Source organism: Cyanistes caeruleus, chromosome 7 (assembly GCF_971803275.1).
Source record: "Cyanistes caeruleus chromosome 7, bCyaCae1.hap1.1, whole genome shotgun sequence".
Classification (NCBI taxonomy): domain Eukaryota; kingdom Metazoa; phylum Chordata; class Aves; order Passeriformes; family Paridae; genus Cyanistes; species Cyanistes caeruleus.
The window spans coordinates 10,974,190-10,991,484 of NC_141707.1; the positions used below are offsets into that span (position 1 = coordinate 10,974,190).

The following is a 17,295-nucleotide window of genomic DNA, read 5'->3' on the forward strand; positions in this document are numbered from 1 at the left end:
TGTCTCAGCAGGCCAAGACACAAAACTGTTCTACAGACAATGCAAGTCCCAGGCTGAGGTTGCAAGACTTTCATCTATTTTGTCTAAACTTACCACTGTACATGGTAAATAAAAAGCAATTCACCAAAGAGTTACAAGGTCACTGAAAGATCTTGACTACATTTGTCATTTGCTTCCTCCTCAGTGCTATTTGTTTGTGCTTCATGGTAGTTCCAACCCTTCATACAAAAAAGCCTTCTGCACAAGACCCATGGTAAAACATACCAGATACCCACAAACTGAAAGATACAGGGCAAATAAGTTTTTATGCAAATTTATTAATTAGCTTTAACAATAGTAATACATAAATCAATACTATGTCCAGCATAAGGTTGTATAATAAAATATTCTGGTAAGATTCATTTCTAGTGCGTACATTTTTAAGGGCAGTTTTCATCCAATTTTTTTTAAAAAAATAAATAAATACAAGGCCAAAAATGCTCACTTAATGAAAGTCCTGCTAAGTAAGACTGCTTCAGGCTCCACACTGCTTCAAAGCACTACTGAATACAGGTGTCTGCACACATCTTGGACTCGCACACAAATGGGCTGTGCTCAAGCAGGATACATTTTATGACATCCAACACAGACTGATACACACATTTTCCATATTAAGACCAATACACACATTTTCCATTTTAAGCCTCCTTATTCCTCTTCAAACTAGCATTCACATTTCTATTTTAGGATTGTCTTGCCTTCCAGCTGCGATGTGCACATAAGAATCCTAACCACATCATGTTTACCAAATACGAAGCTCCAGTCCTCTTCTAATAGTACTGTAATATCTAGTGGAACTATTTATGAAACAAATTGCTACTCAAATTAAACAAGACTAAATTGTTCTTGGAGAAAGGAGAAAAAGAAAAAAAAGTCTTTGGGAACAGGCAGGAACATGGCATGCTCCCAGCTCTATTTGTCACATTTTTGGAGCTCTCTAGACTTCAGGAATACATCCTCTCTGGGATGTCTGGTGCTTAGTGCTACAGCATTAAATTTTAGGCATCCTGGGTTCTGTGCACTGTAGACAGCTCAAAAAAAGCTGCATTTTCAGCTTTGTTTCCCTGATGGCCAGTGAGTCCAAGATATACAGTGGCATTCAGATGTTTTTCAAAGTGCAGTATAGAGGCATTCACTGACATTTGGACTAGCTTTATTTATATTTAACAATATTAAAATCTGGTCCCAACTTAAATTAGATACACATGAGAAAATATATTTGGCAAATCAGAGCTATTTTATTTACTAATGTACTTATATCACATAAGGCTATCCTTTGGACATATTTACTCTACAAATCTAGATAAGCTTGTTTTATTTGTCTTCTGACAAATTCTGCTGATGGCAAAATTCCCTTTTCCTTAAGTTACACTCAGGATTGAGTCACAAATTTTAAACCTACTCTAAATTACATATTTTACTTTATTATATCAAAACAAAACCCAAATGCTTGGTCAAAGTATAAATGCTTATAAACCTAGTGAAAACATCCCTGAGAAGCTTTCAGCAACAGAGTAATTATTAGGTTTGGTCCATTAGAGAAAAATTGTTACATCCAGTTATTGAAAACTATGGGCTACAGTGTCCATTGATTGTACATCAGATTCCCACTCATTCCATTTCACACCTCTTACAAAATATTGCATCTGGGACAAAAGCCACTAGAGGTTCCTTACATTCTTTGATAGATAATGTAATTGTTATAAAATTTGTGATGACTGGCTGAGATTCAGCCCTGGTTGTAACGCCTTTAATTTCAATGGAGTTCACACATTTACATTCCAGGGCTGAGTCTGGCAGCACATATGACTGTGAAGGACAGTACCTAAAATTTAAAAAAAACCCTTAAAAGTTAGAGAGGATACTTTTCACAAGTTGCTGACATTATGATTTCACATACTACTTATTTTGCAAACAAACATTTTACCAGTATTTAAATTTAGAAGTCAGACTGCCAAGCCATAGGAAAACTCAGAACACCACCAGGTTCAACTCTACTGAGAAAGCAAAGTGCGTAGTTTCCACAAAAGTGCACATAGGGTTAATGACTATGGAAGTACTGTGTTAGTACACATGCAGGGTAAAAAAAAACCAAACAAAAAAAAAAAAAAGGCAAGAACTTCTTGAACAGAGGGGACATATTTTCATTGCTCTGAAGTTGCTTTAGAGGGCCTCTCAGTCCATCATCTCGTTGGTTTAGCAGTATTTTAGAACAAAGTCAAAATTCACATACACGTCAGATAAATACAAGTAATCTACCTTTTGCATGAAATATTAACTACTTTCAAATGCAGTTGTTTTCAGAAACCCTATTAAAGCCTGATATATTGGGAAATTAACTAAAGCTGCTTGTACTCTGAGGCAAAAATTAAGTTAGCACTAGAATTTCTTTCTGTACCAGTATTCCTGACCTTAGCACTTTCTGCTACATCAAACCCGAGCAAACCTGCCATTTGCAATTTAAAAGCCATGCTTTGTAATATTACATCAATAGCTTCTGCTAAATGAGGCTGTTTTACTCTATGAAGTGCAACAAAAGTGTAATACAATATCTTGTACCTAACAGTTGTCTAATTTTTAAGGAAACATGCAAAAAAACCTGCAAAGGTGTTTCCATAAAGTTAAACCAAAACATAAAATACTATAAAGGTTTTGAAAAAAAAAAAAAAAAAAAACAGAAAAAAAGAGTTTACTAGAAGAATCCAAGAAGGAACATAGAATATTGTGAGTTAGAAGGGACCCACAAGGACCATCGAAGTCCAATGTTTAGAAAAGATGTTTATACCAGTTTAAGAATATAGGTGAGCAGAACTGTTCATGGTAAAGGAATATTGGAGAAAAACTCCAAACAACCAAATACTATATAAAAAGTTATTCTGAAATAATTAAAAAGAAGGATAAGACCTCATTTTACTCAATGAACACAAGAATTATTCAGAATTCATGGTAAATTGAGTATGTATAACCACTTAACCACAGTATCACTGTGGGGTCAGCAGTGGAACTTGAACAGTATTTTTGTGAGCAAATACCAGACTTGAGACTTGTGGGAAACCTTTGATACTGCAGCTGTCAAGATCAAACCAGGCTGTCCTCTGCCAAACATGAAACATTTACAGGGTCACTGTAAAATGCATTTTTCTCTCTTGGGACAGCTTCCCCAAACAGCTAAGTTATGCATTCAACTCTAGAGAAACACCTCAAACAGGATCATAAAAGGAAGTATATGTGCTTAACCATGGTATTTGTGAAGCAAAGTTAGTAAGAGAAGTGGATCCTTTCAGACAGTAGATGTACTACCAGGTGGTGAACTGTCAGGGGCTGCTTTGGGGTCAGGAGTGTGACAAACAAAAAGTTGTTTTCCCAAGCTTTTTTGGGCAAATCTGAAGTACATTATGTGGCCCATTGCAACAAAAGACACAGAAATAAGCACCAATAAGCCAAAAGCTTCAGGGTTTGGGGCCAAGATGACCATGATGAAGTGCAGCAAGTCAAGAAGATAATTCATGGAGTTTTGGACACCGTTTATGATGCCTCTTTCAGATTCTATGACGTTTTCTTGGAGTAACTGTGTGACAGTCAAATCAAAGGACCAAAGGCCTATGGAGAGAAAAAACCAGTTAGCCATTCTGCTGGGCTTCTCATGGCAGACTCATCACTGGCACAATCCAATTCATCCTTCCAAGCACTCACTTCTGCCAAAAATGCACAGGATAAGATATCCTCTTGTTGACTAGACTCACAGTCAAGAGCAATTTACTTTCCTTTTACAAAAATTTCCTGAAATAATACATAAACTTTACACATTAAGTTGCCTGTCACATCCTGTTTCATCATGACTATCGAGCCAATGTCTTACTCATCCTTTCCTTGTTTAAATAGCTGGCTTACAGCTATTTACAGTGTATCCTGCCAGGTGCAATCACTGAAGTTCTGCATAAAAAAATCAAACATCTTTTAAACTATGCAGAATACACAATTTCAAATGGCAGGGATCAGCTTCCATACTGGTTTAGTCTGTTCATGATGAAGCTTTAGAAGCTTATCTTGCAAACAAACTTAATAGATATTAATCAAGGATTTATTCCTCCAGAATCCAGCAAAAACTGCAGAAACTGAAAATAATGATTCGACAGATGATCATTACTGTTCATTACATTTATATATTTGACTGCCTATTCAGTTGACAGATACTAATACTATGCTAATCAGCAATGCCTCAAAAGATTAAGCTGTCATCCAAATCAAATAAATAGTCTTGGCATTTAGAAGGGAAATGGTAGTAAGTAGATTAATTTAGTAAACTGAAATTTGAAGGTTTTCATAGCAGATGCATTTAGTGCCGTTTCCTAGTAACAAGTGGTTTCATTTGGTTGTGAACAAAAATCATTTAGAGATAAGCTTTCCAGAAAATACATTACAATCACTTCCAAATGTGGTAACTTTTCTCCTATTAGTGACATACACTATACATGGAATTAGTACTGCAGTCCTTGCCCTAGTGATATACTATAGCAGGATCATTTCATTTTTATGTGAAGTATAATCAACTAGCCCCAGAAACAAAAGACAAAACACATCAATCATTGCCTCTAATTCTAAAATTAATTGTATTTAGTTGACAGGCATTGTAATTTTTAGAATTAAAAGCAGATAATAAACCAAATTGTAATAGAGACATAATACTTACCAACTCTAGCAGCAATGACTCCTGCAAACAGGAGACTAACAGAGATTAAAGGCACAGGCTCAGGACTCATCTCTGGGTCACTGTTAGCAGGAGCAATAGACCCGTTTAACAAATTGGGCATTCCAGTTGCAAAAATAATTTCAGGTTCTGGAGATGCTATAGTAGGCAACGGTTCATTTTCAAACAGCCTGGCACTGATGTCAGCAAATGGGGAAACACTCAAATCCATTGGACTTCCAGGCATAAATACAGAGATGGCACATAAGATCAGACAAGCAAACTGAGCAGCTCCAGAAATAAGGCCTGTGCGAATGAGGCCACATTTGCGCCGAAGCCAGGTGAAAGCTACTGTTCCCATGATTCCAGTGACTGCAGAGGCACCCATGAGGAGGCTTAGCACGGAGCCACTCAGCCCCTGAGTGTATGCATAGCCTGTAGTGATACAGTCGAATCCCAGAACAGTCATATAGAGAAATGCAAGGCCCATGCCTGCAAGGAACACCGGCTGGTTGTAGTACGCAACCCATCCGTCCCGGAACGTTATGAAAGGTTCGGCAACCCGGGCAGCGCAGCCGACTTCCTTCTCCTGCTGGGGCTCAAAGCCACTTACATCTTTCTCAACAATTAACTGCACTCCTTCAGCAGGTTTCACGTCACTCTCTGTAAACAGAAATGGAGCTGTCAGATACACTCCTGCCTGCAAAGCACACAGTGCAAAGCAATAGACGATTGTTTGCAGTAAATCACTACTGCAGAAGTGCATCAGTCGAACTCCACTACCAAGCTTTCTCTTAATTACCTAAATTAAAATCATTAAAAGCGTTCTTAAATCCTACCTGGGGAGTAAGATCAAGTGAAGTTCATTCCTATCAATTTAATTCATTAAACAGTGATAGGAGAAAGCACTGCCTGCCTCTAGACTTGTGACTGAATGCTCCAGCTCCACAGAGAAATTATTTGCCTGATGAATGCCAATGTCAGTTGGCATTTTAACACAGCTATGTATGCTTTAAAGCACTGACTGAAAAAAGAAGGGACTACTTAAACATCTGTCAGCATCTCATGCAAGGGCTGAAAAACCAAGGCTCAAGCCTGTCCAGAGCCAAAAGCTCTCAAAGCTTGACTTAAAAAAACCAAACAAACCAAAACCCTATGCATTTCTACAATTCCATTCTCACTGTAGTAAAGGTCAAAGGCACTTCCACGGATCACAAACAAAAATCCAAAAACTCACAGGAGTATTTACACTAGCAAGGAGGATAGAAATTCTACAAATGTCTGGATGCCTGAGCAGTGTTTTCACACTATCAAGTTCAAAACTAACTCCACATACAGCGAGACACATGAAGTACTTCAGCAACTTTTAAAAACAAGTCTTCTAATGAAATCAGAATACTGCAACAGCAAAGATTAAGAAGTGCTTCCTACATATTGACATTTGCTAAATGCTTCATTCTCCAGAATTCTTTAAGAACACGTTTCAAAGCTATGGAGCCTTCTACGCTCTCTTGTCCTCTAATACTTGAATGCCATCAGCCTGGTGCAACAGCTTACTGAACCAGCTATTACCACCATGGATCTGATGGCTGGGAAGATAGATCTCATCAGTACTTTTAATAGCAGCTTTCTAGCTCACAGTATATTGAGACAAGATTGTTAGTTAGCATTTAAACAAAACCCAGGAATTCTTCATATTTTGAACAAAACCCAAACAAAAAGCCACAACCTATTGTAGCTGGGAGGCCGCAACATGAGCTTGCAGTTTTATTCATATACTGCTACCTTAAACATGAGGAAACACTTTAGTATTCCAGTGTCTGTCATTTGTACTACTTCATAATAAAAGGTTTGCTTCTGAATTTAAATTTCTGATATTGAGTCTATCTAAATTAACATTAATACCAATTTTAGTGTTACTTATGGTAATACCCATAGTCACCTACGCTGCAAATACCACTTGTACTGCTTGGCCAAGGAAGCAGAGCTGAAGGCCAAAAGAGTTTATTTTTTTTTTCTCCACCATTTTCTGGAGCACATAAAGTCATACAGTCATGACAGAATAGAAATATGACCATCTTTACAACCTCCTGAAAGCCTGTTAGTACTATGTGTAAGCAGAGATGAGTTAGCAAGGAGCAGTCTTCCAGAGGCTGTAGACACTACAGAACCAAGGGCCTAGTCCAGCTTATCAGCTACATTATAGATGGACAGGAGTAATCCTTATGATCAGCCTGAAGTTGCAGGGCAGACTTACTCTAAGGGGTCAATGAAGAGAATTCATTCTTTGGCTGCATTTTATGAAATTCCTCAAAAAGCTGCACAAAGTACTGTTGCTTGGATTAGAGTCTCTGGTATCTAGACTCCAAACCTGAAATCTACAAGCTAGGAGTAGAAAGCTATTTAACCTCAAAGCAGGGCCTGTGGAAGACACAAGTCAACACTTGGCTTGACTGATGCAATGAGTACACAGTGAGTTAGAATAGTTACTTTTGTGGTTTTAATACCTTTCTTTACATTCAGCTGTTTCAGTTCCGATGCTTCAACTTTTGCAGATTTGCGAGCCAGAGTGGGGGTTTTCTGATAAACCTTCCAAAGCAGCAGATACTCCACACACATTGACATCAGGTTCCAGCCAGAAATGAATCCACAGCCAATCATCGGGGAGCCAAATGTCATTATCTGACCAACAGCCATTGGGGCCAAGATATTGGTCAGCTGATCAATTCTTCTTATTGTGGCATTCATATCTGTCAGAAATGATTTGATGATATGAAACAACTGGTGACCACTTACAGTGAAATATTCACTAACATAATTGTGAATTGCACAAGAATAAAGGCTACAAGTCTTGCTCCAACTGTAACTGGTTCTAGGAGTAACCAGAGGCACCTTCAGACTGTTTCAGTGTTTAAGTTCACTGCAATCAACCAAGGTGTTTGTAAGCAAAATTCCTACTCCTGCCAGTTTTGCCTGCATGAGGTCTTCCATGTTTAGCATGCTGAGTTTACAGTGGCAGCATGGTCCTGTTCATCATGAGAACAGGTAAAACTGCTCATCATGAGATCAGATCACTTTTACACAGCACTGATACTGTGGACTCTGAGCTCTATACCCCTGTAACACTCAAACCTAGCATGCACAGCTCCAGGAATCTCATAAGGTGGAATTGTTTCTTGGGACAACAGTAATCTATCTCCCAACACTGGAACACATATTTCTTAGCCTCCTCCATTTACTTCCAATAACTGGTGGCCACAGAACCACCACGATAGCAGCAGAACTTTGAAATGTCTTTTACATTTCCTTGTTAAGTCACATTGGTTGATAGCAGCTGTAGGCATCCTTAGATCTTACTGAGCAAAGTCCTCACTCCTTTCTGGTCCTTTGATGTTTACAATCAAAACAAGCAACCCATTCTCAGCACAAATGCACCTTTTGTTCGCTGCTAGGGAATGCCTCACCCTCCTCAATCTTATCTACTTTACTGTCATTAAATTTTCTGGGCTCCTGTGAGTTTTCAATTAATAGTGCCATTCTTCCACTCCTAAAAGTTGCTAGACAGTGGTTGCATACATGCAGCCCCTTTTGGAGTCCTACTGTAAAATTACAACTTTTAAAGGGCAAGTGAAATTCTACATCAGTATGAAGCTGCCTTATTGAATCTGTAGAGAATTACTCCCTGCCATTCAAAGAAACATTCAGATTACTCTTTTTCAAAGTCAATTCAATGTTAACATGAATAACCCTCAGTCAAATAGTTAAGTTATATACTTGCATAATATTTGGCTTTTAAAATTCCAACCAACTAACCTTTGTTTTTTGAGTTATGTGAGGAAGGCAAATAATTCTACTCAGAAAAGGTACAAAGAGTGAATAGGAAAACTAATCAAGGGCAACAAAAGAGGAGGTAATTTTTTATTTCCCTATTCCACTAGCTTGCATAACTAAGATTTCTCTTTGAGCAACGGTAACAATGCAGAGATAGACAACAGTATTTGCTGCAAAGTCAGAAATAGAACTTAAAATTAAGTTAAGGAATTTCAACAGTCTCCAGGTTACATCATTGTTAAACAGAAAACAAACCTGTTCAGCCTGGAAAGGATGTTTCAGATAAATCTGTTGAACTAAGGTGCTTAATCCAGTGGTTGTTTTCATTCTCAATCAAGTCATAAGAGAATTTACAGTAATCTCTTGCCTGATTTCTCAGTACAAAATGTAAGGGGTCATACAACTGTGCCTGAGCTCATGAAGCAGTAAAGAGGCAGGACTGACCCTCAGGCAGAAGTTCTCTGCAGGTGTGGTCTGTACTTTATCTCATGTTTGCTATGTGGGACAGGGATGGGAGAAAGGATTTGCTGAATAAGATCTAACACAAGAAGAAAGTTTTAATAGTTGTCATTAACCTAAGACTTTTACAGATAGCTGCTCTTTTTCTACCTGTGATTCACATGTGTGAAGGAAGTTCACCTTTATTGCTGCTCTACAAAAGGCATGACCTAGTAAAGGCACTGCAAGATCAAAATAAGACTAAGGAGGACAATTTGTAGACTGGGAAATAAGTATGACACTAAATGCATCTATGAATTAGCCTTTCCTGAATGAAATGGGGAGATAATATTCCTTCATTGGAGATAAACATCAAGTGAAAATCTGGAATACAGGATTGAAATTCCCAAAAGGACTCAACTTTGTGGGCAATTTAGGCAGCTTTATACAAAATTAGAGTCCAGAAGCTGACATGCTGTCTAAGCCTGAAGGTATCTAAACTGTGTCAACTTAAACTTTAGTTCCAGAGTTAGTGAGCTAGTGAGGTCTGGGTAATGTTAAACTGCTCTGTGCCTTGTTTGCAGTTCAGTATCTGTTCCTCTGTCTGAAAAGTCTTAAGTCCTCTTATGGGTTTGATTCAGAGCCCATACAGTCTGACCAAATCCATCACAAAAAATGCTGCTTCCCACACTGTTTTACAATCAGAGTAGCAGCACAGCCAAAGATTGTTATACACCCTTTGGTGTAATTTGCCTTGTGCATCCTTGGTGACAGTCCCAATCTCTCACATGCTAGAAGTGTCATGACTAACAAGCTACAATAGGATATGAATGGGAATGAATTCTCTCTTCTAGTAGCATCAATGTCACTCACTGCAAGTGCAGGGCACAGGGGGAAAAGCAAACAAAAATATTTTCTAGGCAAAAGATTATTTAGTCTGTAGTCTATGCTCAAAACCACCAGATGTCAAAGGAAAGCAGAGCTTCTGATTCCAACTGAAGGAAAGAATGAAGAGAAATGCAGGTTTCAAATGTGCCTGCATGCATAGTATTACCTACTGGCAATTTCCTAATATACCTACTTAACTGTTCTGGACTTCATTCTCATGCATCTTTCTTTGATCCCTATGAGATGAGCCCAGTTACGCAAGAGTTCTCGGTTTCTTTCCAGGGACCTAAAAATAAAGTATTGCAACACTTGGCTTGTTCAGCAAGACTCGTTTTCCTACCAGAGCTGCAGCAGGACTAAGAAGAGGGCAAAACAAGTTTGGGGATGCCTAACTGAATTGTCATCACAACAGTAATATGTGATCTCAGTGGCTGTAGTCCAGAGCAAGGAGGAGCAAAATAAAGGCTGCCCTTTTACCTGATGTTTTCTCATAATATCTGGAACTCAAAGATACAGTCATCTCTGTAAAACTCTAGTCTTACAACAAAAATAAAATCAAGTTTGGAAAGTAAGACATGCAAGGTATTATAAAGGCAATATATTTCACCTGCCAGTTTGCTTCTGTCTTCCCCTGCAACCACAACAATCCAGTCCCTCTGAATTGTGATCGCTGTGGCAGTGCTGGCCAAATTAGCAATATTTGCTATTGTGATAACCAGGATATAGCACAGTGTCTAGAGAGATAAGGGGAAAGAGTTATAATGTGAGAAAACTAATGGAGATCTCCACTTTCTACACAAGCAGAAAAGATTTTTATATTTGATTCCATACATTTGAGCATTAGTCTTTGCACAAAACAAGATCAAGTCTACAATTCCTGGATTCCTGGCAGAAAACAAACATCATCTCTGTTTACCTAATAAGTGCAGTTTCATTTGCAAGTTTTGGCTCCCAGAAATGTTTATACAGATTAGAGAAAAAGAAAAATTCATCCATTTCCCATGCTTCCCAAAGTTTCTTCATAAATTAATTTCTTATTAATAAGTTGAAGCACTCACAAGAAGCCATCCATGGTATAATGTCAAGAGCTGTGTCTTAAACAAGAAGATAATCATCAGGATAACACCACACAGGATGACAGATGAATTCTGCACAACCAAGGATGTCTGGGCCACTGTTTTAAACCAAACAGAGAGCAACAGTTATGAACATAAGAATGAGCTAACTATAGCCTTAAGGTGGACATAATTAAGGAGCACACACAGATTTATTAAATAATCTTATTTTCCTAGTCTCCCCCACAAAAGTATACTTCATAGTACATTCTGAATCTCCCACTGCCTTATAGAAACAAACTGACATCTAATGTAACTTTGTAGCTCTTTATTTACACTCAAAGTAGGTCTTCTCTCAATACAAGTCTCTGTTTAAATGCTGACAGTATGTTTTAAGCACTAAAAACCTAGCTCAAGCCCCTAAAATTCATTGTCAACCTGCCATGGAAGGAATAATATTTTGAAAATTTTTGGAAAGTAAAAATTAATTTGAAGAACTTGATCCCATTTTATTTATAAAACAGACTAGAGCATCTATACAATCTGCATAATGCAAATACAGCGTGTTTACACTCCAAGTGAAAGATAAGAAATACAAGTGTAGGTTAGTGTTTTAATGTAAAAATAATTCAGTCTGTAGCCCTTAAAGTTACATATTTTTTACCTTGTGTTTGAATACATCTCTATACATCACATGGGTTTAGCCTGAGTAACAGACATACCACTACTTAAAACTGTTTTCCTCCTGTCTTTGAGAGTATCTCTGTATAACCATCACCACACTCTGAAACCACTCTGCCCTTCTTAGAAGAGATGAGCATTCTCATATTTGACTTGAGGAGTTAACTCCGTCAGCTTCACCTTTTTAACATGAATGTGATCCATCCTTAAGTAAATAACCTGCTCTAGGCATCTAACCTTTGAGCCTGGAGTTCTTGTCCACCCAGTCTCCAATAAGGGCTCCCAGGAGAAGAACTGATCCAGCCACAACCAGGCCATAGACTGCAGTCAGGAGTAAGCTGTTTCCATAAAGTTCAACCAGGAATACAGACACAGCAAAATGCCACATACGATCTCCCTTTAAGAGTAAGAGAACATATACAACATTACTGGTTGCTCTTTAGAAGTACACAGGTTCACCATTGTACTAAAGCTCTGTCAAAGGTCTGTACAGAGGTTTGTTACACTTACAGAGGTGGTGCAGGTTTTTTTGTGGTTGTTGGTTTCTTAGGAGGTTTTTTGATTGCTACATCCTGTCACATTGATTTTATTCCAGTATTTTTAAGATCATATATCCTAATCAAGTGGATCATTACAGCTTGTAATAATGATCCACAAATCCAAAAATCCCACATATTTTCTATTAGTATATTACTGGACAAAGTCTCTCACCAGCCACATCCAACAAGTCTCAAAAAGCTTACACAAATTCTCCGGCACAGATCAAATATTAACAAGAGATTTACCGATCACTATTTAAATAACTTTTCAAGGTAGCAGTTTGTTCTTAGGTGATCAAAGCTTAAGTGCTGCTCTATAACACAAGAATGAGTCAAGTAGAAACAAGTCATCATACAATTCAGGATAGATATGGGTAAATGTTAACTGAAGTTTCTGAAATCAGTGGACTTGTGTTGCTTTTAGTGTTCAGCACTGGCATATTACTCAAAGGAGGTAGAATAGCAGAGCTTATTTAACCTGTTGTAAACTCACTGCTAGTTCACCTGTTTAGCCTATTGCTAATTTAACCTAGTGCCAAGAATAAAACACATTTATGTTCTGATGCCATTTGCTACAGGTACAAAAAGGACACCCAAATTGTTAAACACATCCAATTGAAGAAAATTTCATTCTATTCAAAACATTTTTAGATTTGCTAATAAATACATGGAGGTTTTTGTTGTCTTTACTTTTAAACATATTGCAGCAATACATGATGGAAAATGGAAAATGCTTTATGTAATCAGTAACAAAGCAGATGAATAGAAATCATTCATACCATTCTAGGGCACACAGGTTGTTTAATAAGGGTACCTAGCATTAGGTAAATGAAACTTTTCTTCTGCTGCCTTATCTTAAATAAACAATTGCTATGTGATACAGCAAAAAGTACAAGTTTTTAAGTTCCTCAAATATTCAGAAGGGCTGGGGGAAGCATAACATAAAAGTACTTTTAAAAATCAAAGCCAGATAAATCTAATTTACCATGTAACACAGCAATCAAGAGATGCATAAAAAGCATATTATTTTGAGGGTCAAAAAAATTGCAAAGTGTGATTAGTCTTCAGTATAGTACAGACATAAAAAGCACTCGCCTTTTAATGTTATTATTTGAGTTCACTGAAGGAGATTTCTGTAAACATTGTAACATGTAAGCTTTGATACTTGTTTCCTTAAACACAGGCTGAAAAAAGTTATATTCCAATCGTGGGAAGAAAAATTCCATCTGTTCAAATAAAAACACCAGGGTATTTTGTATGCTTTTTTTAACTAAATCAAATGGCAGATGTTATTATAAGCATGATCATCCTGTTTGTCTCCTCTCATATATTATAAACCATTTTTCACTCAAGAGATACCTAAAGCCTTCTGTAAGTATGTTCCACTTACACTCCATGGTTAGTTAGTAGAAGCATATAGAAAATATCCCAGCAATGAATCCACAGGCATATAATCTCCCAATTCCAGCTTTCACTTAAACTTAGTATGACCTGAGGTGGTACTTTATAGAATTTCACTTAAAATACATGCAGGTGAATTAACCTGGATAACTGTTCATTGAGCTAGAAAAATGAGCCAAAAAATACTTTCATATTAAGTTTGGGTGTTTTCTTTATACAGAGATGTTTCAGTTACTGGATTCTGACAAAATGAACAAGGTATTTAAAAAAAAAAAATCTAAGCATGTGCAAGTCAGTGCCAGTCACTACTGTCAGAGTGAAAAACTGAATTTCACTTCAAACTCATGGAAAGGTTCCTTTGACTCCAGACACATCATGATTTTGCTGTACACTTCATCTAAGTGCCTGTGAACGTTGTTCAACTCTATCCAACATATTTACCCAGATTTTTTGATCAGGTCAACCCAGAGAGATCATTTTTGGGGAAACCACAGCTGTTATAACCTGGAAGTATGATTTTCTTTTAAGAATTAAAAACCATAAAGAATAGGCAAAGATAAACAAGAAAAATATTTGTGAATTGCAGAGCTTTGTAGCAGGTATGTAATTTCAAGCTAAGATCTATTGAAATTTGAACAGCAAATATTGTCTTCATAAACAGGCAGATCCTTGATTACATACGCTTAGTCCCAGCTTAAAATGTCTCAAAAGGTGGCTATTTGATAACTTTTAAATAGTTACAGCTGTTCAGCATCACCATCCTTTTAAAGACAGCTCCTCCTCTTTTTTACTTATAATTACTCTTATAATCACTACATACTGAATGTATACAATCTGATGTCAAAACTGAAGCCAACAAGTTGAGGAATAGCCAGGCTACCACCTACTGAGGGCCTCCTGAGGCCTGAGGCACACAGATAAGGCTGGGAAGTTGCAATCAGCTGATCTCCTGGGAAACATTAGGCCTGAAATCAACAAGGTGAACCCAGTTCCATGCTGTTCCTTCTTTATTGTTGAGGGATAGACAGCAACAGCATAAGGTCTGAGACTCCGGTTCAGCGTTATTGTCCATCCTATTAAGATACCAGAGGCCAGGCACACATTCAATACTTTACTGAGCAAGGGCCCAACAGAGTCTAGACTTCATTCAAGTCTGAACATTTCTGGAGATGTGACATGTTTAATCATTTACAGCTTCTCTTTGCATTTAGGAATGGCATAGTAACACAGAAACCTAATTAGATCTCTCAATTACAGCAAAACCCCATTTCTCTCAGGTTTTGTATTTTGGACAGAGATATTCTAAAACAAAGATGATCTATTACTTGGTGTTCTGAAGATTCAGGTATTTGTTTACTGTTCCTGGTAGCAAAAACCTTCACACTACAGGAACACTAAAGCTTAAGACATACAAAAGGTGAAGTCCTACACCCAGTTCTGTCAAAATAAGCTGTTGTAGAATAACTTCTGTTGTTTGAGCAATTTGGTTGAGGGTTTTTTGAGTCAAGATTTTCAGCACAAAACCCACCAGGGCATGACTATGACTATCCCATTAATATTGCTAAACAGACATCTTGTAGTCTACCATTTCTTACTGTGTCCAAGACTGTTTTCTAACTCTGCTTTGTCACCTTTACTCAGAGCAAGCCCACCACAGACTGTGAAGCACTGGTCAGAGAGGAGTTATCAGGGTTGGCCAAATTGCCAGTGAGGCATTCTGTAGGCATGACTGACAAAAACTTGCAGAGCCCTGACCTCTGAAGGAGCTGCTTGGCTCACTTCTTTTTAATATTAACAACTGCCAAAATATTGCACTTGTTTAAACAAACACTTGATACAACTCAAAGACTTTTTTCACTAAGAAAAACATCAGTATGTCCTTTCAGGTTAGCAAAAGCAAGAAGCTCTAGAGTTAGACATGCAGTGTTTTAACTGTAGATCACCCATTTGTTCGACACATACATCAAACCAATCCAAATGCAGGACCAAAACACAAAACAAGGAAAATGGGGGAATATTCCATTTATTTTTGAACCAAGCCATTGTATGGAGATTTAAGATTGTGTTAAAATACACACATATACTTAATTTTATTCTGTAGAACAGAACCAGACTGTCTATTTTTAGTGCATATCTTAAGGTAGCTTTTTTTTAGCATTGTTCAAGTGAGTAAAAGCTGGTTATAGTGAGTTATATTATCACAGAAGGAAAGCATTTCAGGAGGCAAACGATTTTACAGAGGGAAACTCCTAATGCTTTCAATAAGTTAGTGAGTGGCAGTACCGAGTCCATTGTAAACACTGGGCATTTCCCATTAGTAAGTATACGAATCCTTTACATATAATGCTGCAATAGGCTGTCTCTCACTCTGCTCCTCTAGAAGAGGTTTCACTGATTCTATAGTTATTTAAAAATATTAAAAGGAACAGAGCCAGTCCTTCTAAAAATCGAGTACTTCAGTACTCTGCATTAAAATTAAACCTACTGCAACGTATCTTGTGAAGATTATGAAGACTTTTAACAGCAAGGTGTTGTAACAAGACCTCTGTGGTGGTGTGCTAGTTTGTGAAGATTTTTGGAAAGCTCCAGTAAAGCTCAGGTAAATCATAGCCAGATTAATAAAATCCTACTTCTACCAGGCCAGTATTTTACTTACCCAAGTGGACAGTGCATGTCCAAGATAAAGAAGAAACTTTGCGGACGTAAAATAGGCAATCACAGATCCTAAATGAGAAATAAGAAACAGAGGCTAAAGCAGATGCGGGCACATCCACCGCATTTCGGTAGAGCGGGCACAGTTCGCTGCCGTGGACACCGCTGTGAGAGCGGAGGAGCCCCCGGGACACGGTGCGATCGGGTGCCCCCCACCCGCGGGCAGCCCCGCCCGGTCACCCGCGCCCGCTCCGCGCCCGGGGAGGCTCCGGAGGCGGCCCGTCCGCACTGACCGCCGCGCCGCCGGCCCTCCGGCTCCGCTGCCCGCGCCATGCCGGCCCGCTCCGCCGCTGCCGAGAGAAGGGGGGGGACGCGCGGCTTCGCTCCGTTGTTGCCTTCCCCGACTTAGCTAGCACTGTAGCTGAAGTCGGAAAGCCTTGGCCTTATGCGCCGCGGGCGGCGGGGACGCTCCGCCGCGGAGGGGCCGAGCGCCGCTCGACACCCGGCTCGGCGCTCAGAGCTGCCGAAAGCGTCGGGCTGGGACTCGGCGGCTCCCCGCCTTTTGTAGGCGGCGGCGGCCCCGCCCCGGCCGGCCCGCCCCGGGGCGGCCCCGGCAGTGCCCGGCAGTGCCCGGCGGAGCGGCAGGGGCGCCCCGAGCGGCTCCGGGCGGGCAGCGCCTGATGCCGCAGCCTCGGTGCCGGGCACCGCGGGGGGGACCGCAGCAGCCGTGGGCCCCTCAGTCCTGCCTCTGGCTCGGCTCTCTGCGGCTGCCCTTTTGTTTTCTGGCATTTTAAAAATCGTAACGTCCTTGAATATGCAGATTTAAGAAGCTGGGGTTGTAAGAGAAGCACCGAGGCTGTGGTTAAAACACTGCCAAAGGACAGCGCTCTTAATTCTGAGCTTCCGAGAAAGAAACAAAAACCTAAACAGGGTATCAAAATTTAAGCTATTTCATTGAAATAACATTTTTATTCCAATGATAAAGATGGTGTAGAATTGACCCAGTTGCTGCTGGCTCAAGCTCTCTGCTTCAGATGAAGCATCCTTGTTCCTACCATAAATGCTGTTTTTGCACACTATGGGA

At 39.1% G+C, this 17,295-nt stretch overlaps 1 protein-coding gene across 1 annotated transcript; it reads right to left on the minus strand.

Annotated features, from left to right (window-relative positions):
• Positions 1 to 297: 297 nt before the first annotated feature.
• SLC40A1 (solute carrier family 40 member 1) lies at positions 298 to 16,798 on the minus strand. Its single transcript, XM_086898427.1, has 8 exons — positions 16,505 to 16,798; positions 16,216 to 16,283; positions 11,857 to 12,016; positions 10,942 to 11,057; positions 10,491 to 10,617; positions 7,234 to 7,476; positions 4,730 to 5,389; positions 298 to 3,639 (listed from the first exon to the last, which is right to left on the minus strand). Exons 1-8 carry the CDS (start codon positions 16,542 to 16,544, stop codon positions 3,320 to 3,322), a joined length of 1,734 nt encoding a protein of 577 aa, XP_086754553.1. The 5' UTR covers positions 16,545 to 16,798; the 3' UTR covers positions 298 to 3,319.
• Between the last annotated feature and the right edge of the window lie 497 nt (positions 16,799 to 17,295).

Bases quoted from the DNA above. Each gene is read 5' to 3' on its own strand.
- SLC40A1 (XM_086898427.1), bottom strand. From the start codon at position 16,544: ATGGCGCGGGCAGCGGAGCCGGAGGGCCGGCGGCGCGGCG. The intron at 7,477-10,490 runs GTGAAATATATT...CATTTCTGACAG, and splicing joins AGACAGAAGCAAACTGGCAG to ATATGAATGCCACAATAAGA. The intron at 3,640-4,729 runs GTAAGTATTATG...TTCTCTCCATAG, and splicing joins AGTCATTGCTGCTAGAGTTG to GCCTTTGGTCCTTTGATTTG.